Below are 22,290 nucleotides of genomic sequence, written 5' to 3' on the forward strand. Positions count from 1 at the left end.
AATTAAAAACCCTAACCGAGGCCATCGAACTACGCAAACTGTCAGCACACTCTCATCAGGTAAATCATTTCTTTCTTAAAATGTCTATAAATTATAACTTTCAAATGCTAATTGGTTTTCTATGTCTTTTCTCTTTTTAGTTTAAGAGAACATGTGTGACCAGCTCCATTCAGGTGGATACTCTCCTCTTCTTCACTAAAGTAACAATCATATTGAATTTGTTTTTTTGTTAGATATTTTTTATTACTAGGGTTTATAAACATACCCAGCTATCGATTGACTTTATATTACTTTTTCCTTTTAACACTGTGAAGTGCTCACATATGTCCTTCATAAACAATTGTTTTCACATAAACAAATGAAAGGAGACAAACTGTATAGATCTAAACTCAATTGTGCATTTCAGATGGTGTCACATCCTACAACCTCATCATCTGCAGAGTGAAACTGCCACTCAATCACACCAAAATACAGATAATGATTAACTTAGAGGCATCATAGAGGATTGTGAAGATATTTCACTGGCGCTTGGTCTTCAATACACTATTTTATGTTCTATTTTGTTTTACTTCTTTAAGCATTTATTCATGTTCAGTGTCCATTGTCAGTCATTAATGTATTCTGCTTCTAACTGTTGTTAGAACACTCATTTTTGCTACAATTTCACGTCATTAAAAAAAAATAAAAGTACCTAATTGACACGTTGTCGTTGTTGATTTTATGTAAAACCCGACACTTCAAGATATTATAAGACCATGCAGACAGAGGGGTAAAAAACAATATTAATAAATAATATATACAAATAATACTAATATTAATGATATTAACATACTAATATTAATGAAAAACTGTCATTAAAAAGGTTATTTATAACACCATTAAGGTCCTATATAGCATTTTCAAAGCATGGTTCTATATGGAACCCTATAAAAAAAGGTTCTATTTAGCACTAAAAAGGGTTCTGCTATTGTTACAAGCCGAAGAACTCTTTTCTGGTACTGTTTAGAACCATTTTTCTTAAGAGTGTACATAATGTTGTTTGTACAACTTTATTTAGTTCTTCTCTTCACTTTTATTCAACCATGCAGCACCCAAGAACCAGGGTCGTTGTAGTTAAAACAAATAAATAAAATGAATAAACACCCCATATTAAAGAAAACTAAGATTAACAAAAATGATGAAAACAACAAAATTACTAAAACTTTACAGTTGAAGTGAGAACAGAAAATATAATAATTAAATCTACTTCAAAATATTAATAATATTAGCATATACTAAAATAAAAATGTCACGAACTGATCATAAATTACACAGACAGGAGTTTTGCCAAGGAAGAGTCATTCGGTCAGCGGGTGAGTTACTAATTCATGACTTCTGCTTGATCACATGTGTCAACACTCTGACATCACAGATCGGCTGGATTTGATGTGCTTGAGTGAGTGTGTCAGCTGCTGATCTACACCTCGGCTGACCCCTCCCCCTGCTGGATGTGGTTGGCCAGCTGGTGTCCATGGAGACGCAGCTGTGGAGTGGGTGAGAAAGACTGGAGACCCCAGCACTCATGAGGGACGACATCTGCCCTGTAATTCCACTATGTCCACAGATCTGGGTATGGTTCATACACGAAACCCTTTTCACGAGTACAGTACATTTTGGTGTTTTATGATGGTTTTTTTCATATTTTAATGCACAATTCTCATGTTTTTGTTTGTGAGGCTGATTAGATAAACTATTATGTAGCATAAAAATGGACCTAGAATGAAGTGTCTGTCGCCTTCCTAAAAATAATGTTGATTTGTTTCTTCATTTGAAAAGATGAAAAGAAATAGCATTATTCACTTGCTCACCAATGGATCCTCTGCAGTGAATGGGTGCCGTCAGAACGAGAGCGAAAAGCTGTTTGCAAGAAATAATCATTCAGACATTTTTTCATGGACTATTTTGGCTAGAAGTTCAAAAAATTGAATTGATGGACTGGAGTTGTGTGGATTATTGTGATGTTTTTATCAGATGTTTGGACTCACATTCTGACGGCACCCATTCACTGCAGAGGATCTACTGGTGAGTAAGTTATATGCTGAATTTCTTAAAATCTATAGAAACAACTTTCTTGGATGGCAAATTTTAATCTTTGGGTGAACTATTCCCCAAGATTCCCCATTGTATGACTTCCCCAAGTCATACAATGTCAAAATTTTGAGATTATAGAATTATTACTCAGTTAATTGCAGTAAAAATGTATTTTTAATTATTAACTACATTTAATTACCCCACTACACACACACAAAAGAATATAACAGTTAATATGCAACCCTGTTTACGCATAATTTTGTTATGAATGTAAAAACTCCTAAAATTTCAACACCCAGGAAATCCACTTGGCATGTAGGAAAATTAGTAAATAATTTCATTTCTTTCTTTTTTTCTTTTATTTTTTTTTATTTGACAAATATTGTAGTATTGACTGTATTTGTCAAGCTATAAGAAAACATGATCAAACAATTATATTTCTTCAGTTTAGGGCAAGTATCAACAGCTGCTTTTATTTGGTGAATAATGTAAAATAAACTCTAAAAAAAATTATCTTTGTGAGTGTGAATTATGGCTTCATATACTAAGTATCAACAACTACAAACCACTATTTTGTCCCAAAATAGCTAGATTAATTTAGGTTAAAATTGCAACCACTTGCAATCTTGTCATTCATTCAGGGTATTTGTATTGTAGGAAACTTTTTCCTCGTCGAAGCAGAGACCAGGAGACGTTGGGATATCTTTCATACAGAAGTTACTCTTTAATGAGAACTCGCTGTGCATCGATGCAGTCATCCAAGTCTAACTAAAGCAGTGATACATTGTAGTTTATATACATTTAGGGGGCAGTGCTTAGGAATGGAGACAAAGCACCTGAGTGACGACGTTAAACAAAGCATGCAAATGAAGTATTCAGGTATAGCAACCTGCCCCGTTTAACCACTCCTAATCCAATCAGCATAACTCCCCAAAGACTGGGGCAGGGGCTCCAAGAGCCATTACAAACAAAAGGTGAGGGTCTCTGTCATCTGGCTCATTTGATTTACAATAAGAGAACAGGAACATGGCAGGAACCTCTTGCTACAAACTTTGTTAAACAGAATTGTTCATCTGATGTCGTCATCTTCACCATAAATGCTAAATACAATGTACACAACTTTTTCAGTTTATATACTATTACAATGGAACCTAGATTTAGCATTTTATAAATTTGTAATCCAACAGTATACTGTTAAAAAAAAAAGTTGAGCTCAACTTATTTTTGTGGGATTTTCTCAAATTTTTGCTGTATAAACTGGTTACTTTAAAATTTTAAGTTGGCTCAACTTTTTTTTTTTTTTTTACAATATATTTAATTGTATGTTATAAATTACATTTCATTTTTAAATGATGTTTGATGTGCATTTCTCCCACCCCATATTTACAATTGTGCATGATTGATGTGGACTTTTAGTCTCAGACCATTACATTTGGTCCCCCAATTGTGACTTAGCTATATCCTATAGAAAACCACATCAGTTAAAAAAAATAATTGGAGTCAGATGCGGTCCTTCCTGTTCCATTCAACTCATATATGCTGGTTCTTTTATCTGGCGTTTCTTTTATCTTGTTTGTACAGGTAAGTCCTTTGTAGTTTAGTACTTTGTCCATTTAAGGAGAGCTTTGAAATTTTATGTTTGAAGTCAAGCAAATACAATCAGAAACTGGTCTGGGATTAGGACCTCTCAAAAAACGAGATTTGTACAAATAATAGGCCCTAACAGTGTAAAACTGGGCTCTCTGTCATACAGATGTTAAACACGCATGAATATTAAGCAGATCCCCGGCGAGTGTGTTTTCTTATGCAGCACGCGCCATTCCGATGCGCGCGCTCCAGCAGGTGTTTTCGCGGGAGATGTAGGAGGAGCGCGCGGGTCACAGAGCTTTAATTCTGCCTAATTTGCAGGTCAAAGCGAAATGGCACGCTCTCATCCTTTCTTTTCATCTCTCCCGCACTCCTTCATCTCTCCCGCTCGTTTCGAGTCGCTTTTGTTCTGCCTATGTGGTCTTGAAAACATTCAGTCCACCCCTCCCCCCCTCCCCCGACGGCATTTCTTTCTTTTAGTTGTGTAGCAAAGGCAATTTGAACAAACCACTAATCCTAGTATTAGGCTAATGTTGACGATGTTTGGGCTGCGGACAGTAATGATACCTCAAACCGCGATCTTTGTGCTATTACCTTGGTTAATTAACTTGGTTTAAAATAATGTTGCCATTTTGATGCTAAGTTCTAACTTGAAAGATAGTCAATAGACTAATCTTAAGATATTCAATATATTAACAATATTCCAAGATTTTTTTAATGTACTGTATTTTTTAATAATAGAAATGTTTGCAAACATGTTTTCTTGTAAACATTGTTTTAATTGATAATCTGCATGTGTCCTCAATTTCCCTTTTCATTCTTTTAGTCCTCACACACACACACACACACACACACACACAAAGGCCAGTGACACTGTCCTTGAAAAAGTGACATCATTTTGCCTCACATATTCCATCCTATTATGTATATTTATAATATCAGGGTTATTATAGTTAGCCTGTAGATTATGTAAAATAAAATTGAAACTATTGGGGAAAATTGTTTGAAATAAAATAAACATTAACTAAAAGGTGTTAAAAAAAACGAGTTGCCAAGGCAACATTTCTCATTTTAATTTAGTTTAACTTGATGTAACTAAAAATAAAACTTTATAAAAACGATACAACTATTAAACATGACAAAAATACAACAAAAGTACTAAAACTTTAACAAACCTTGGAATAAAAACAGAAAATATAAATATAATTCAAAATATTAATACAAACTATACACAATTGATTCAAAATATGAATAAATACTATACATGATAGGCTATAATAATTATATTATAAATATATTTGTCTCCCATATTAATTTCTATTAAAATTACAGAAAGTTGAGACCCTTAAGCAAATTTTGAACTGTAATTTTATGTAAATAAAACTATTTTTGTGTGCGTTTTACGAAAAAAAAACTTAAGTCTTTCTTATTAAAAATTGCAAGTTTAATTAAATGTGTTACTTGCCGTTTCTTTGTAATTGTGAAATTTCCTAGCAATTTCTGAGTAAAACTTATTTCTACATTTTTTTTTTTTTTGCTTGTGCTTTTACATAATTTTCATACCATTGTGTTATCAAGTTAAAGTTTCTGTTCCTGAACTTACCCAGAAAATAGCATTCATTTTTAACTACAAAGCTCAAATGGTATCACTTAAAAACTACCCAAATAATACTGTTATGCTGGATTTGTGTTACTGTAAAGATGTTTGGTAATAGTTGTGATTTTCTGTTTCACAAGACCCCAGTCAACAGCCTATGCTTGTAAAGGTATTAAAAACAATAGCCTGTTATTTTAACTATTATATCTTTAGCAGGATAAAAAAAAAACCCACACAATTTAGACGAGACACAACTTAAGTTTATATGTACACATTTATTAAAGGAACTTCTTTACAACAATGACAAATATGGCTCAGGATTGTGATTCTGCTCAAGAAAAAAAAAAGCTACATTTTAAACCACATGAAATGTAAAAGTGAAAAAACAATAAATAAATAACTTAGGTCATTACAAAATATCTACATGCTGATATATATGTTATATATTAGACAACAATAAATAGGCTTACTTGTCCTGACTTTAATTTAAAGTTACTTATCAGCTGTACACTGTAAAGAGCAACCAGATCTGCTCCTATATGTTTAAACGGCACATACAGCAGTGAATAAATACGATTCCAGAATCACATTATCAGGTAATAACATGAAGAGAGACATCATTACTTCCGGCCTTTTCCCGCCACCACTCTGTGACGCACAGACCGGTGCTTTTTTCTTCAGAAGATGCGTTTTTATTCCCTGTTTCCGCTTTCCTTATGAACACTTTCCGTTTTCTTTCTCTTCCCATAAAAATCTACAAGAAAACAAATTCACAACATTAAAACACGAACACTGTGTTTTTAAAAAAATAAATATGTTGTCATTGGTCTGTTATAGGTATGACTAGTATTTACTTTTATAGCAGTATTATCAGAGTATTATTGGTCGCGTATTGTTTACCTGTAATGCGTATGTCTGCGAGCCTCTTGGTCTGGACGCGAGCGACAGTTTTGCGAGATAATTTTCTTCGGTTACACTTGTTTATCTGGTTCAAAATCTTCACTGGACGACCCCCACATTTTAGGGCAACCTGGGTGACTCTTTCTGTCGTGGGCGAGTCCACAAAAGGCCTCTTTGATACAGCAGTCGTTTCTCTGTAGAACTGCGGACAGTCCTCAGCTCTGTTTTCCTCCCATTTTAAAGCCCCGTCCAGCGGCTGTCCTTCGAGGAAATTGAAGTTCCATCTCAGCTGGTCTCGTTCAGATATTTCGCGAAGTTGGGAAGATAATTCTCGCCTCAGCTCGTCGTGATCCACCGGTCCGAACAGATTCCTGCACGTCCCCGAGCGCTTCAGCGGAGGAGGTGTCTCTGTGCTCCTCTGAGGAACGGTTTTCGGTGGGACCAGTCTTTCCCTGGCGATGGTGGAAAACAGGACGGCAGACATCGTCGATAGCGGACACAAATCCAGAATAAAACGGTGTGAAAGTTCCTAAAGTCAGTGTGAATTACAACACACGTCGTTATAAAGCGTAAAGCTCAGATCTGGCCGTGATTTAATCCCGTCAGATTTAAAGTCCTGCGCCTCAGCGGTGTAAAACCACACGCTTCGCTCCTATTGGTCAACATCCCCCATCCTTTTAGTTCTGTTGTTAGACACGCCCCTACTCGCCTGTGATTGGATAGACCCGCATATATTCTGCTGTGATTGGTTATGCCTCGTTGCCTTACGCTCTTCGTTAAAATTGATAATTTTAGCGCTTTTTTCCCCGCCGTACCACCTGGAGTAAAATACGCTAAACTAAAGATAATAGTCTAATTAATTAAACAGTAATTATAACCATACATCAAAATGATAGCCATAAACAAAGTGTTAAGTTAGATGCTTAACTTATTTTCTAAATATGTGTCATATACAAGCCATATGCATAAATTAATTTGACAGTTTGATTGGAATAATACACAATAAAAACATTCTATTCAAGTGACATTTATTTCCCATAAAATTGTCTCATATATCATTTTAACACGTTCTTAGGTGACACTGTTTTGTCCTTGGTAAATAAGTAACTACACTAAATTATTTTATTATTATATTCATATAAATTAGTAACATTTTGAAACAACGTGTTTTTTCCACACTTTTTAAGACATAATATATATATATATATATATATATATATATTTTTTTTTTTTTTTTTACCATGGATTTTTATATTTTAATATTAAAATATGGGTCTGGGACAATGAAAAAACCCCCCACAATAGAGTCTGATTAAAGACTGAAGTATTTAAAAGTAGCAAAACTAAATCAGTGCTTTATTATATTCATTTATATTAATATGAAATTAGAAACTTATTATAAAATCATGAAAGTATAAACTTTCCAGTTCAGTATTAATCTTACCTTCGCATAACAAAAAAGAAAAAGGTTGAAATCTTGTATAAAAATCAACCCCTGAGTCAAGAGTCCGTAGTTGAGGGGGAGTAAAAAAGAAGAAGAAATGAATCGTTTCTGTTCAGTAGTTGAGCTTTGTGTCTGTGAATAGTGCAACAGCGCCCCCTTTTGACCACAGTGTAGTATTACGTTAAATAAACTTTGAGGCAAATCTAAATAAGATCAGATAAGAAATGTATGACCTTGTTAACTGCTGGCTTCACTCATCATATTTATATTCTGTAATGTGTGTATCTTAGTGGACAAATGAGTCTGAATTGGAGTCTGACAAATACACACAAATCTTGCTCTGCAACAAACAAATTTAACCAGGTTTTATGAGAGAGACACACACAGAGAGTCAAGGCTGAACCCTTACAATGATAAATAAGTGAACTGAGCTCATCTGAGAGACTGACTGGGTGCTGTATCTGCGCTGACTCTGCTTCCTGTAAAAGCTTTTAGAGTTGTAAACACCATTACTACGCAAAAGCAGGAGCTAATGTGTTTTGCATAAACAGACTGCTTACATAATGTATGGGCATTATCACAGTGTTGTCCATTAGTTTTAAAGTTTCTATTTTAATGTACTTTTTTACTGTGGAAGGCATGGTCTCTCAGAATGTCTCCTGTGATCATGTGATGGAAATTTCTTATGATTATGTAAACCATTCAACCACACCTCATAATCTGTCGTCCTGTTTAAACCTGGAGAGACACGTTTCTTAGTCTTTATTTGTTAGTGCACTCATGTTTAATAAACTTGTGTGCATAATATATATATATATATATATATATATATATATATATATATATATATATATATATATATATATAAGTAATTGTTCGTACTTACAACTATTCATCTCGTTACAAATCTATTAAATGCATGTACATTCAACAATAAATAATAAATACATAATAATGTGTTCATAACCGATTGTGAATGCGGAGCAGAGCGGCATATTGTGCACATGCTTTGATGACCAAAAACACAAATTTGTGACGCCGCCTGTGGGATGAACGGAAATGACGCCATGCCGCGCGACCTTAAGATGGTTATGTATTTTACTGAAGCGCATGAGAGGTGCGCGTGCGCCTGGTGCATTCTGTAAAATCGTTTTATTGGCCTTCAGAGGGTGGTGCGTTCATATGTGAAGCGTGAAGAGGTCATTTTCGTGCCGGTTCTCAAAACCTCGTGTTCATGAGCGACTGTTGATCCGGTTAATGCGCTCGCGCTCCTTTACCGGCCAGTGGCGGGACGCGCGTGAGCTTCTGTGGCTTACTGTGATTTTAGTTGTTTTATGTTTTATTTCAGGTTTAAGTCTCCTAGCAGCTGCGCTGGTTTAGCTATTTCAGGTGAGTCTTTGTTGGTTTGTGTTAGTTATTGGGTTGTAGTGATTTATTCTGGATTAGTTAGTTCAGGTTTAAGTCTCAGCGCAATTGAGTTGGGTTTGGATTAGTTAGGACTGAGTTTTAATTTCAGGTGTGTTAGTCAGGATTAGTTTATTTGTAAATCACAGCATGGGTATGGTGGGTTAGTGGTTAGTTTAGTTGCTGGTTAAGTTGAGTCAGTTCAGTACAGGTCTGTTGGTTCAGTTTATCATGACAGGTCTGTTGGGTTGCACATAGTTCAGGTGTCAGCTAGGTTTAGTTCGGTTTGAAATCACAGGTGTCTTTTAAGTTTAGGTTGGAGGTCATATACGTGTTGTGTTAGGGTAAGTTTGGTTCATGTGTGTTGGGTTTAGACAGTTGTCAGTGAAATCACAGGTGGGTTGGGTTAGGGTTATTTTAGTTCAGGTTTAGTTTAAGCTCTGCCGTGATGGCTAAAGGTGAGTGGAAGAGGTCAGGCACAGATGATCTCCAGTTAACCGGCCGTTCGGAGTGTGAAGTGTTCGATGATGGAACCAACACGTTCTTCTGGTGAGTTCACATCTCTCATGGTAATGTTTATGATTATGTTTATTAGCTGATTGTGTTCTTTGACGTCGTTGTGTTTCTGTGGTGAATGTAGGGATGTGATGCTGTGTGTGTGTGATGTCCAGAGGCTGTGCAGTAGTATTACAGCTTTGCTCGGCTTTTCTCTCTTCTGCAACCTCAGCAGCATGACACTCGATCAATTAAAGGCTTTAAGATGGACAGATGCTGCGGACAAGACTCTTTCTCTCCTAGTCTCTTACACAGAACTGTAGAGAAGAAAAACATGGCAGATCAGTGTATAGATTTAATAAACGTTAAAGAATGACATTTGATATATTTCATAATATTCCAAAGAATCACAAAGTACTATAATAATAATAATAATAATAATAATAATATTAATAATAATGTTTTTGTTAGTCTTAATAATTATAATATTAATCATAATCGAAATAATTATTGTATTATTAATAATAATCCAATAACGTTTATGCTAATTGTCTGTATAAATGGTTTGTTTTAGTTTTCAGCCAATATTCAGAAGTTATTTGTTTTAATCTTGATTTTTAATGCAGTAATGAATGTAATCAGATAACAAATATAAATCAAATTATTGTTGTTAATATTTATGATTATTAATAATAATAGAAATCCAATAGTACTAATTGTTTTTCTTTGTTGTATTGTAAATTGTAAGGCCTAAAGTGATAAATTGTCCAAAAAACTTTCTCTCTATATATATATATAATATAATATATATGCATACAGTCATGGCCAGAAATATCGGCACACTTGGTAAATATGGTCAAAGGCGGCTGTGAAAATTAATCTGCATTGTTAATGCTTTTGATCTTTTATTTAAAAAAAAGTTCACACAAACCTAACCTTTCACTGGATAATAAGAATTTAAAATGGGGGAATTATCATTATGAAATAAATGTTTTTCTCTAATACACATTGGCCACAATTAACGGCACCCTTTTATTTAATACTTTTTGAAACCTCCATTTGCAAGTTTAACAGCTCTCAGTTTTCTCCTATGATGCCTGATGAGGTTAGAGAACACCTGACAAGAGATCAGAGACCATTCCTTCATCCAGAATCACTCCAGACCCTTTAGATTCACAGCTCCATGTTGGTGCTTCTTCTCTTCAGTTCACTCATTTTCTACAGGGTTCAGGTCAGAGGACTGGAATGGCCAGCAGAAGCTTGGTTTTGTGCTCAGTGACCCATTTTTGTGTTGTTTTTGAGGTTTGTGTTTGGATTGTTATGCGGTTGGAAGATCCAAACATGGCCCATTATAAGATTTCTAACAGAGTCAGTCACTTATTGATTTTTTATCTGTTGGTATTTGATAGAATCCATGATGCCATGTGTCTAAACAAGATGTCCAGGACCTCCAGCAGAAATATAGGCCCACAACATCAAAAATACAGCAGTATATTTCATTGTACACATGGGGTACTTTTTATCCCTGTGTTCACCAAACCCATCTTGAGTGTTTGCTGCTAAAAAGCTCATTTTTTAGTTTCATCTGACCATAGAAGCCAGTCCCATGTGAAGTTCCAGTTGTGTCTGATAACTGAATATGCTGGAGACTGTTTTTGGATGAGCGAGGAGAATTTTTCTTGAAACCCTCCCAAACAACATGTGGTGATGTAGGTGCTGTTTGACAATTTTTTTTTTAAGGTTTTCTGACCCCGAGACTCATCTATTTTCTGCAATTCTCCAGCTGTGGTCCTTGGAGAGTCTTTAGTCACTCAAACTCTCCTTCTCACCGTGCATTAGGACGATATAGACACACGTCCTCTTCCAGGCAGTTTCATAACATTTTATGTTGATTGGAAATTATTAATTATTGCCCTGATGGTGGAAATGAGAATTTTCACTGCTCTAGCTCTTTTCTTAAAGCCACTTCACTAATTTGTGAAGCTCAATTATCTTTTGTTGCACATCAGAAATATATTCTTTGGTTTTTCTCATTGTGATGGATGATTAAGGAAATTTGGGCTTTGTTTTCCCTCCTATTTATATTTCTGTGAAACAGGAAGCCATTGCTGGATAACTTCATGTTCATAATCACCCTGGAGTGCTCAAAATTGTGCATATGAATGGGAATATACTTCAGAGATATTTTACTCATAAGAATTTCTAGGGATGCCAATAATTGTCCATGTATTTGAGAAAAGCTATTTCCCCCCATTTTAAATTCTTATTATCCATTGAAAGGTTAGATTTTTGTGAATTAAAAAAAATAAATAAATAACCAAAGTATTAACAATGCAGATTACTTTTACTTTTTTTTTTTTTTAACGGCTTTCTGTATTTTCCGTCCTCTGAGGGACGACCCATGTGATTCGCGTAGATCAGAGTTAGTTTTTTTTATTTTTGGGGTAATTTGTAATTATATAATAGGCTGTAGTCTGACGCGCTACATGTCTGCTGCTACAGTACTGTATTTAGTTTCGATTTCAGCTGCGCTTAGTTTGAGCTTTTTTAATTTGCTTTTGGGAACACAACATTCGTCATTTAGAAACGTTTATAAATCTGTTGTTGTTTACAAAGAAGTTTCAGTGTCACATGATCTTTCAGAAATCATTCTAATATGCTGATTTGCTGCTCAAGAAACATTTCTCATTATTATCCATGTTAAAAACAGTTTTGCTGCTTAATATTTTTGTGGAAACGATATCACTCAAACATTTGTATAAGATTTAAAAAAGAGCGAGAAATCAATTTTATTGATGCATTAAAGTGATAAAAAGTGAGTGAAGACATTTAAAATGATTTCTATTTAATAAATGCATTAACCAATTTAATTAATATATTTGATAAATGCATTTCCACACAAAATATGAAGCAGCAAAATGGTTTTCAACATTGATGATAATCAGAAATGTTTGTTGAGTCAAATAAATTGTAATGATTTCTAAAAGGTCATATGACACTGAAAACTGGAGTAATGAAGAAAATTCTGCTTTGCATCACAGGAATAACATTACATTTTATAATATATTGAAATTGAAAACTTTTTTTTAAAATTTGTAATATTTCACATTGCTGTTTTTTTTTTTTTTTTTTTACATTATTTTGATCAAATAAATGCAGCTTTTGATTCAATAAATTGAGCTGAAGATATTTATTTCAAAACCATTTATAATTGTAATGTTTCCAAACTTTTGGCAGGTACTTTAATAATAACAATTCAATATACTTTACTGTAATATTATAATACTTTATTGTAATATATTATATTATCACAATTAATAAATGCTGCAGTTTATTTTCTACAGGACAATAGTATGTATTATTACAATATAAGATCTTTTAATGTGCTAAAATATATATTTTTAATAATAAGTGCTGGGGGTGTGGCTTGTGGGCGTGACTTGGGGCGTGGTCAGATTTTCCTTTTTGGCTCTAGCTGATCACATCTCATATATATATATATATATATATATATATATATATATATATATATATATATATATATATTTAAAGGGTACTTCACCCAAAAATTTAGGTTGACAACACTGAAGTACCCCTTTAAATGCTATGCTTTTCTCAATTAAAAGGCTTTGAAAAGTTATTTAAAGCTACCTTCATTTTTTTTTATTTGCTTTCATAGGTAACAGTCATAATTGTTGAGAATAAAAACTTTACCTCCTAAAGGTCAAACTGCCCATTGAAAATCAATTCCAAGAACTGGATTTGTTGTAATAAACTGCAGTACTGATCTCTCCTCTCTCCCCCATGTGTGTGTTGAGGTGTGGTTGTGTTTATGATCAACCTGTATACCAGCTCAGCAGGTTTTGAATGTGGGAAAAAAAGCACAAACCAGACTTCTGCCAATAACGTTTGAATGCAAGCTCTGTACTCTTGTTTCGTCTTTCTCTCTGCAGGAGGGCACATACTCTGACAGTGCTCTTCATCCTGACATGTGCTCTGGTTTACGTGACACTATTGGAGGAGACGCCACATGACACAGCGTACAACACTAAAAGGTATAACTGGCATGCAGTCAATGTGTGTCCTTTACCTTTAGCACTGAGACCAGAATTTCACAGCGCCATAGAATGAGACGCACTATTTCCTCCTGAGCAGAAGCTAAAGTTAAAGTGGTCTGATGTGGACAGAAATGCCACATGGCTGTAGCTGGGATGGCCTTAGCAAGTTGCATGCTTTCTATTGGCTAACAGGATTATGGTGACATCTGCTGCTGATCACAAAGTCCAGGTCACAGACTGACCTGCTGTGCTTAAAAGCACATGACCTTTATCAGACCTTTATCTTTCTGATCAGCTAGTGTTTCAGTATGAATACAGTGTGTAGATTTCTTAGCAGTTCTTGCAAGTCTTGAACCAACCCCCAAGTATTGAACTTTGTGAGACGACCACCTGACACACTTGAATAACAAAAGTTGGGTTTTGATTTATTTTGAACAATAGTTTATAAACCTTTAAAGTCAGACCTACTGCAGGATTGTTAATCGATGATATATATGCGTTTGTTGATGCCATCAGCCCTCATTATTTTAACTTATTGCTTAGTCATTGGTTTCCTGGTGGAAAAACCACATTTCCCATGATTCTGCAGCGACTCTTCACCAGTCAGAGAACTATGGGAAGTCCATTTCCTTCACTGAATAAAAAATTTAATTGCGCCTTTTAGTCTCATAATTCTGACTTTTTTCCCCCTCAGAATTGCATCATATAAATCACAAACTTGCAATTCTGAGAAAGTCTTAATTGCGAGTTTCTTGCAATTCTGATTTTATAACACACAATTGTGAGTTTATATAACATTTCTGAGAAAAAAAGATATTTACCTTGTTGCTGGTTGATTTGGTTCATGACTCATTAAAAAATTCTCTAGGGTGAAAAATGAAAATACTTCTGGAACTAGGGCTGCTCGGTTATGGCGAAAATCATAATCACGATTATTTTGGTCAATATTGTAATCATGATTATTTAACAAATTTTTGCGTGTATTTAACCATTTAGGCGCGCACCTTGAGCTAAAAATGACTTTACGTGTCTGTATTCTGTTCCGTCACTGAGTGCATACGCAGAAATCCTTCTGAGGAGCAGCGCGAGCTCTCTTTCACACTTTTAAAAACATGCAAAAATTTTATATACTTTAATAAATCAAGCATGTCCCATTTTGCAAAAGTCACGTTACATGATTTGACTGATTTGCACGTGAAATTGGGCTTTTATGGAGGAACGAAAGGGGCGCAATAACCGTTTTATCTCAATTATTGTATTTTCATAATCGTTGGAGGCCGAAATCATAATCAAAACCGTTTTTCGATGAATTGCACAGCCTTATCTGGAACCAAGGTCACTAAAAAATGTGGGCGGCCATTGTTTCTATTCATTCTTCTATTCTATTCATTAGCATTTGCCTAGAAACATCCTGGAAACACCATGGCAGTGAATTTTACACAGAAATAACCACTTACATTTTCTCCAGTGTTTGTTTTTAATTTGTGTATATTTTTCTTTTTCAGAGGAATTGTGGCTAGTATTCTGGTGTTCCTTTGTTTTGGAGTAACACAAGCTAAAGATGGTCCCTTCACGCGTCCTCACCCAGGTCAGACCAGTAACCTTTCCATGATCTAACCTTAACTAATGTTAGAACAGTAACCTTTATTCAGAGATGATTTAACCTTTACCCAGGTTTCACATCACCTTCAGGTCAGCTTTGAGAGGCTGTAATTGTGAGGTCTTGTGGTGCTGTTGAGGTGGAGTAGCTAAAAGTAGTGACTTAACCACAGGTTTCAGTAATGTGACTGTCGCTCAGCTGTTTTAAGAATAGTGCAGCTTTTCCAGTAACATGCTTTCCAACAACTAACGTTGATGTGTGACTAAACAAATACATCATTGTTTTTCACATTGCATTACAATTGTGTGAGCTGATGCAATCATCAGAGTCTTCTAAAAGGACCTTGCAAGCCATGTTGAGAAGACTGATTCATTCATTTCTTCTCAGTGAACCAGTTCATAAAAATTATTCACCAAGTCATTTGAGTCACTCAGTAGTGTTCCCAGAAGTCATGGCATTTTATGTTTTCTTTTTGTGTTGTAATATCATGTTAAATAATTAAACTGCAGATGATCCCCATTTTAGAACTGAATATGTAGATTAGGAGTTTTTAAAAGTTCTATTTACTGTAAATTAAGGCTGCATGCTTAATTAAAAATAAAGAAAATAAGACGATAAATAAATATAGGTAGAAATAATAAAATTGTAATTTTACAGTTCTGTATAGAGTTTTATCATCTTAAATTTTTTACAGTTAAATGTATAATTTCTTTTATAATATTATTCATATTTTTTTATTTAGTAGTAATTGGCATCCTAATAAAAATAGTTTTATTTTATAGTTGTATTTCTGTATAATCACCTTTTAGACAAGTTGTGCAGTCCTGAAGTTTTTTTTTTTTTTTTGTGCACTCACTCAGGGACTTCAGTAAGATTTCACTAGAAAAGATTTTTAGATTTTATTTTAATCATATATTAATTTTTAAAATCTGTTATTTTATCTGCTATATTTTTGTTATTTGGTTTTGTTTTATGCACTGGCAATAAAAATAAATAACTACTACTACTGTTTTTATGCAGCCCAAAATCACATTTAAAATTGCAGTTGCAATTTGTATTGGGAAAAATGTGGAAATTTACTATTGTAAATTTGTGCTCAAGTTTGACACTTTCGCTGTAAATCTTCTTTGAACAAGTTACTAGTTCACAATTCTGACTTTTTCTCGCGATTGTGACTTTGTCTTGCAATTCTGACTTTATAACTCACAACCGCAGCTTTATATCGCACATTTCTGTGAAAAAAGATATTCACCTTGTTGCTGGTTGATTTGGTTCATGACTCTTTTAAAAAAAAAAAAAAAAAAAAAAAAAAAAGTCTTAGAACCCAGGTCACTAAAAAATGTGGGCGGCCATTGTTTCTATTCTATTCTTCTATTCTATTCTTTAGCATTTACCTAGCAATGTCCTGGAAACACCATGGCAGCGAAACATAGCTTTTGTAGTAGCTGCTACTTATTAATTTGTAACATAGCTAACTAATCAAAGACGTAGATTGACTAATTTAACTTCTTCAAATTATGAGTAGATAAGGTACTGTATGAAGTAGATTTCTGAGACCGTTTAAAACATGAGTTTCAACATAAGACACAATGAGTATACTGTCATAGCAACAGTAACTCACAACTCCTTCAAAACGCTCTCTGTTGTCCTCGCTGTTATGAGGGCCGACTTGCTTTGCTGGACGAGCTGGATCGGGGCTTTCAATGCTTCGCTCACAGAAACCTGAAAGATGATTGAAGGTCGTCTCCTCCGGTCATTCAGACCTCTCAATGGCACGAGATAACCGACAAATGTAGACGCAAATTATAAGTTGAGCTAACGGTCACAGTGAATGGTGTTAAATTTCAATCCAGTGAAGTATGTGATGTCGCTTGAGAAGAAAAGTGTGTCTGGGGACTCCAACATAGAGACAGTCTTTAGAGACGTAATGCAAACAAATAGTTCTAGTCAAAAGGGCTTCAGTCTTAATCTCAATTCATTCATTCAAGCATGTTAACTTAAAAAAAGGTGTTTAAGTTTCTTTTTTTCATATTGACCAAATGCTTCGTTATTGTATCTAATGGCTCACAGAAACACTGAAATAGCTTGAATTATTGCTATATTTATTTGTTGCTGAAAGAAAAATATTTTCTGTAATTTTAAAATAGTTCTATAATACATTGCCTGTAATTGTATTGTATTGAGATTTATTTATAATTTGTACTATTTTTGAGTTTTCCATAAATAATATTTCTGATGATATGGCAAAGTAGCCATATAATCATAAATAATCAACACGCCCCAATAACCCAAATGCAGATGAATTGTAATAGTTCAGGTGTGATACAGAAAACAAACATTTCAATCATCCAACATAAACCCTCCGCAATTCTCTAGTTATTTGCATATTAGTGCATCAGTATTTTCAGTGCTTTTATGTTTAAATGAGGTTGTTTATGGGTATGTGTTTGTCTTTGCAGCATACTGGCGTTTCTGGCTATGCGTTTCTGTTGTGTATGAACTCTTCCTTATCTTCATCCTGTTTCAGGTTTGTTATCAGCTTCAAAAACACAACTTTACATATATTTTGTCCATATTGTGTCGTATTGAAATTTCTGATTTGTCTTTCAGACAGTGCATGATGGCAGGCAGTTTATGAAGTACATTGACCCAAAACTTGGTGTCCCTCTTCCTGAAAGAGATTATGGCGGGAACTGCCTCATTTATGACCCTGGACATCCTGCCGACCCCTTCCACAATATCTGGGTATGCATTAGAATCAATATTAATAAATGACATTGACATGGGTTATGCATCAGATGCATCTGTTACAGAGGGTTGCACATATGGCTAGTCACTTAAGTATCCATCTGATCATTCATCACAGATTTATTATGCATACAGTATGCTAGAGATAATGTACAGTCATTTGTGCATGACCGTAAACTCTTTAATGATGACTGTCCGACTGTGTTTCCAAATCAAACCGAATATTTAAAATAAAAAATTGATTATGAAAACTTTTTTTTTTTTTTTTTTAAATAAAATGCACTGATCAATTGGTAAGGCCAAGGTCATTTATTTAAATAAATAGAGCGCATTTTAATTTCATGTTGTATTTAATACTTGAGTTTGATTTTGCAGCAGGAAGTAATTAGGGTTATTTTTATTATTATTTTTCCAACAGGACAAAATAGATGGATTTGTTCCTGCCCATTTTCTCGGCTGGTACATTAAGGTTGGTCAAAATCTGATCTGTGTACACGCTACCACACGCCTAAAATCAGCAGACGGCATCAAAAAATTGAATTAGAAACTATTAGTCATGTCTTTTGTGTCTGTGTGTGTCAGACGCTGATGATTAGGGACTGGTGGATGTGTATGATCATCAGTGTGATGTTTGAGTTCCTGGAGTACAGCCTTGAACACCAGCTGCCCAACTTCTCTGAGTGCTGGTGGGATCATGTGAGTAAAACAAAGCAAATGCACCCTGTGAATCATGCATCGTCTTGTTTTAAAGAGTCCAGATAAAACACATCCTCATGAAGTGACTCTCTCATGCTGCAGTGGATCATGGATGTGTTGGTGTGTAACGGGTTGGGCATATACTGTGGCATGAAGACTCTCGGTTGGCTCTCCATGAAGCCGTATCAGTGGCAGGGATTGTGGAACATCCCAACATACAAGTAAAAACACGATAAACCTCTGAAAAGATGTCTATGCAGGTCAAACACACTGAACTGTTATGACATTCTACAGTTTTGTGTTTCAGGGGGAAAATTAAACGTATTGCCTTCCAGTTTACCCCGTACAGCTGGGTGAAATTTGAGTGGCGTCCCGCATCTAACCTGCGAAGATGGCTGGCGGTGTTGGGTATTATTTTCATGGTGAGTCACATGATCAGTAATGCAATCACTACACAATGATTTTGAATGAAAAATTATGCCATTTTCTCTGACTCATTTGCAGTTCTTATTGGCGGAGCTGAATACGTTTTATTTGAAGTTTGTGTTGTGGATGCCTCCTGAACATTATCTGGTGCTTTTGCGGCTCGTCTTCTTTGTGAATGTGGGTGGAGTGGCCATGCGAGAGATCTACGACTTCATGGATGATCCGTAAGTTCAGTCTAGATCTGGTGTCTATGAAGGCTGCTACCTTCTAAGACGCCATTCTGGCTTAAAGGAATAGCTCACCCAAAGATGAACTTTTACTCGCCTTCAGGCCATCGAGGATGTAGATAAGTTTGTTTCTTCATTTGAACAGATTTGGAGATATTTCACATTACATCACTTGCTCACCAATAATCCACACGACTTGAGTTCATTCTTTATATCTATTTAATATCTTGTGCAGTGAAAAGCTTATTATAAACATGCAGCTTTTTGCTTCACAAGATGTTAATTGATGAACGGGAGTCTTGTGGATTATTGTGATGTTTTTATCAGCTGTTTGGACTCTCATTCTGACGGCACCCATTCACTGCAGAGGATTCATTGGTGAGCAAGTGATATAATGCTAAATTTCTCCAAATCTGTGCTGATGAAGAAACTAACATCTACAGTACATCTAGGATGGCCTGAGGGCGAGTAAACTTTCAGCAAATTTTCATTTTTAGGTGAACAATTCCTTTAATCTGACACAAGCAGCGGTTTCGTTAACATCTGAATCCAGTGGAAAGTCGACTTACATGTTGCTAAGATAATGATTTGATGCTTTAAGTACATGCTATGCAATTTATTGAGTGAAATAGTCATTTTGTGTTTCCCTCAATTCTTCCTTCCATTTTGTTTGTCCAAGTTATTTGCAAATAAACAGCTGTGCTGTTTAAGATTTTTTTTTTTTTTTTGATACATGCTAACGAGGCCTAAAAATATGACCTAGTTAGGCAGCTCACTAGGAACTGGTTTTTTTTTCTGTGCTGCCATACATTTTTCTGTGTTGTAGTAAGTAAACCTAATGTATCATTTGGATTCTAGGAAATTCCATAAAAAGTTGGGCCAGCAAGCGTGGATTGTGGCGGCCATCACTGTTACGGAGTTTCTGATCGTGGTCAAATACGATCCCAACACCATCATGCTGCCAATCCCCTTCTTCGTCACACAATGCTGGACACTCGGAATGGTCCTCATCCTCATTTGGACCTTGTGGCGGTTCTTCATCCGGTAATAAACCTGCAAATTAACTCCATGAGCACGATAGCAAAATAAAATTATTTTTATTAATAAATTGTGTTAATTTTCTTGCACAAAATATAATTTTCAAGCTTATATTTGAAGATAAATCATATCCAAATAGTCAAAAAGTCTATAAAGTTTCTGGTCAGAATGGTATTTACTTGTATAGTTACTGCCCCAGTATATAATATTTAGCTTGCTATTCTTTTATTTTTTTTTTTTAATTTTTTTTTTTTTTAGAATAGTGCATGTATATATGTGTGAGTGTGTGTGTGTGTGTGTTATTTTAAAAAACTGATATGTACATTGTAGATAATCTGCAACATATATGTAAATATGCATATAAAATAAATGTATTTAATTGAATCATGAAGGCATCCTGAAAAATTGCTGCAGATGCAATATTATATGCTGCAAAAATAATATTCTGTTAGTGTGTTATATACACTAATTAAAGAATTAGAACGTGATTAAATGTCCTGACTAACATGTTAACTGACCAAGTGTTCTGCATTGACAGTGACATCACACTCCGATACAAAGAAACACGCCGGCGCAGACAGGAAGGGTCTTCAGAGCGAGTCCCTGGGCAAGCCGACGGCAGCAATTTAGCCACATCAGGCCGTAGCAAGCTAAACGGCAGTATGGACACGGTCCGACACAGGAAGTCATGAATCCATCCTTCCACACACAAACAGCCGTGCACTACACATCGCCACTGGACACACGTTTGTGTTTATAATCCTGTTCAGATCATACCAACGCTCATGGTGTCTGTCAAGCGGCATCCAGAGAGATGATGCCATCATTTTCTCTCACTGTGGAAAGGGTTGTTGTGTATATTTAGGAAAAATATGTCTTTGTAGCTGTTACATAGGTGAGGCGTTTAAGGTTCGGGGTCCACTGTCCCTGGTTTTGGGTTTAATGATAGGTGCTATGCAGGAAAACACATTTCGATGCAGAACACTATGCAGTGAACTAACGGTAGAGGAAGTGCACATACAGCCATTTATGAATAAAACTATTCTTTAAGTTCCATTTAGCAGGTAGGAGCACAAGAAACATCCCGCTTGAGCTGTAACACTATATTTAAAATGCTATGAGAATGTAATTATTTAATCGGCTGTGCCCTTCTGCTATGCTTAGGATGCTAAAGGAAGTTGGCGTGCCTGTTACACAAGCACCTCACACAAGGACAATCCTTCTGACCTGTTAAACACTAGTCAGTGGCATGACTGGACCAAAATCGAAGAACTTTACTTTTCGTTTGCATGCATGAATGTGTGCGTGAGACCATAGCGGCCAAAACATTCATCATGCTGATGTTGTTTTTATTTCTGCAGGGAAACCACAGACAGGAACTTTGTTTGAGATAAATAAAAATAAATAATCATCAGGAAGTCATCCCAAAGTTTATTCTGTAAGTGTATTGGGCCGTTCGTGTATCTGGTCACAGTGAGTGTGTTGTTGTTGTGTTGTGGTAGTGCGTCTGTATTCTGATAATGTGCAAGTCCAAAAACGGCCTGACCTGATGTTTCAAATGCCATTATAATCTTACTGTGAATGTAAACGTCTAGCACTAGTTTGACTTCAGCGCCAATGCCTGACCTGTTACTGTAGGTGTTTAGGGTTCGCTTTGATTTAACTAGGAGGGGAAAGTTAAAATCGCAGTACATGTTCTCGTCCAAATGATCAGGATTATTTCTCTGAAATCTGTGTGGGACCATTTGATGATCTGTCTGCATCTGCTTATAGTGGTTCATGTAAACATGTTACACAGAAATGAACAACTGTGAGTTCATATTTTATAATGTTTTCAAAAAATAAAAGGGAGTTCTTCCTCTTTAATTGACTCTTTTTTTATATTTATGAAATGCATGTTACATTCATACTGGCTGTTTCTGACAATATGTAAGCTGAAGTCTATGAAAAGTGAGCTTATTTGATTCAAAGCATAAGCAGATTTGATTTCAGGTAAGCCG

At 35.2% G+C, this 22,290-nt stretch overlaps 2 protein-coding genes and 1 long non-coding RNA gene across 3 annotated transcripts; 2 read left to right on the forward strand and 1 right to left on the reverse strand.

Annotated features, from left to right (window-relative positions):
- On the forward strand, positions 1-685 carry LOC131534095 (uncharacterized). The gene is made up of 3 exons (XR_009269309.1): positions 1-59; positions 141-200; positions 407-685. It is a non-coding gene; the product is annotated as an uncharacterized LOC131534095 (long non-coding RNA).
- A 4,852-nt stretch (positions 686-5,537) lies between these two features.
- Positions 5,538-6,992, reverse strand: cdkn1cb (cyclin dependent kinase inhibitor 1Cb). Its single transcript, XM_058766748.1, has 2 exons — positions 6,155-6,992; positions 5,538-6,008 (listed from the first exon to the last, which is right to left on the reverse strand). The coding sequence occupies exons 1-2, from the start codon at positions 6,636-6,638 to the stop codon at positions 5,947-5,949; spliced, it is 546 nt and encodes a 181-aa protein (XP_058622731.1). The 5' UTR covers positions 6,639-6,992; the 3' UTR covers positions 5,538-5,946.
- Positions 6,993-8,642: 1,650 nt separating this feature from the next.
- On the forward strand, positions 8,643-22,154 carry ptdss2 (phosphatidylserine synthase 2). Its single transcript, XM_058766734.1, has 12 exons — positions 8,643-9,551; positions 13,451-13,552; positions 15,061-15,143; positions 17,615-17,682; positions 17,766-17,900; positions 18,322-18,372; positions 18,486-18,599; positions 18,702-18,820; positions 18,907-19,021; positions 19,104-19,249; positions 20,111-20,296; positions 20,829-22,154. Exons 1-12 carry the CDS (start codon positions 9,451-9,453, stop codon positions 20,980-20,982), a joined length of 1,374 nt encoding a protein of 457 aa, XP_058622717.1. The 5' UTR covers positions 8,643-9,450; the 3' UTR covers positions 20,983-22,154.
- Positions 22,155-22,290: the final 136 nt, after the last annotated feature.

This window comes from Onychostoma macrolepis, chromosome 25 (assembly GCF_012432095.1).
Source record: "Onychostoma macrolepis isolate SWU-2019 chromosome 25, ASM1243209v1, whole genome shotgun sequence".
Taxonomy (NCBI): domain Eukaryota; kingdom Metazoa; phylum Chordata; class Actinopteri; order Cypriniformes; family Cyprinidae; genus Onychostoma; species Onychostoma macrolepis.

Excerpts from the sequence above, each read along its gene's own strand:
- cdkn1cb (XM_058766748.1), bottom strand. The coding sequence starts at position 6,638 with ATGTCTGCCGTCCTGTTTTCCACCATCGCCAGGGAAAGACTGGTCCCA. Across the intron at positions 6,009-6,154 it reads CGCAGACATACGCATTACAG|ATTTTTATGGGAAGAGAAAG; the intron begins GTAAACAATACG and ends GTTTTCTTGTAG.
- ptdss2 (XM_058766734.1), top strand. The coding sequence starts at position 9,451 with ATGGCTAAAGGTGAGTGGAAGAGGTCAGGCACAGATGATCTCCAGTTA. Across the intron at positions 13,553-15,060 it reads ACAGCGTACAACACTAAAAG|AGGAATTGTGGCTAGTATTC; the intron begins GTATAACTGGCA and ends TTTCTTTTTCAG. Across the intron at positions 19,022-19,103 it reads TGTTGGGTATTATTTTCATG|TTCTTATTGGCGGAGCTGAA; the intron begins GTGAGTCACATG and ends ACTCATTTGCAG.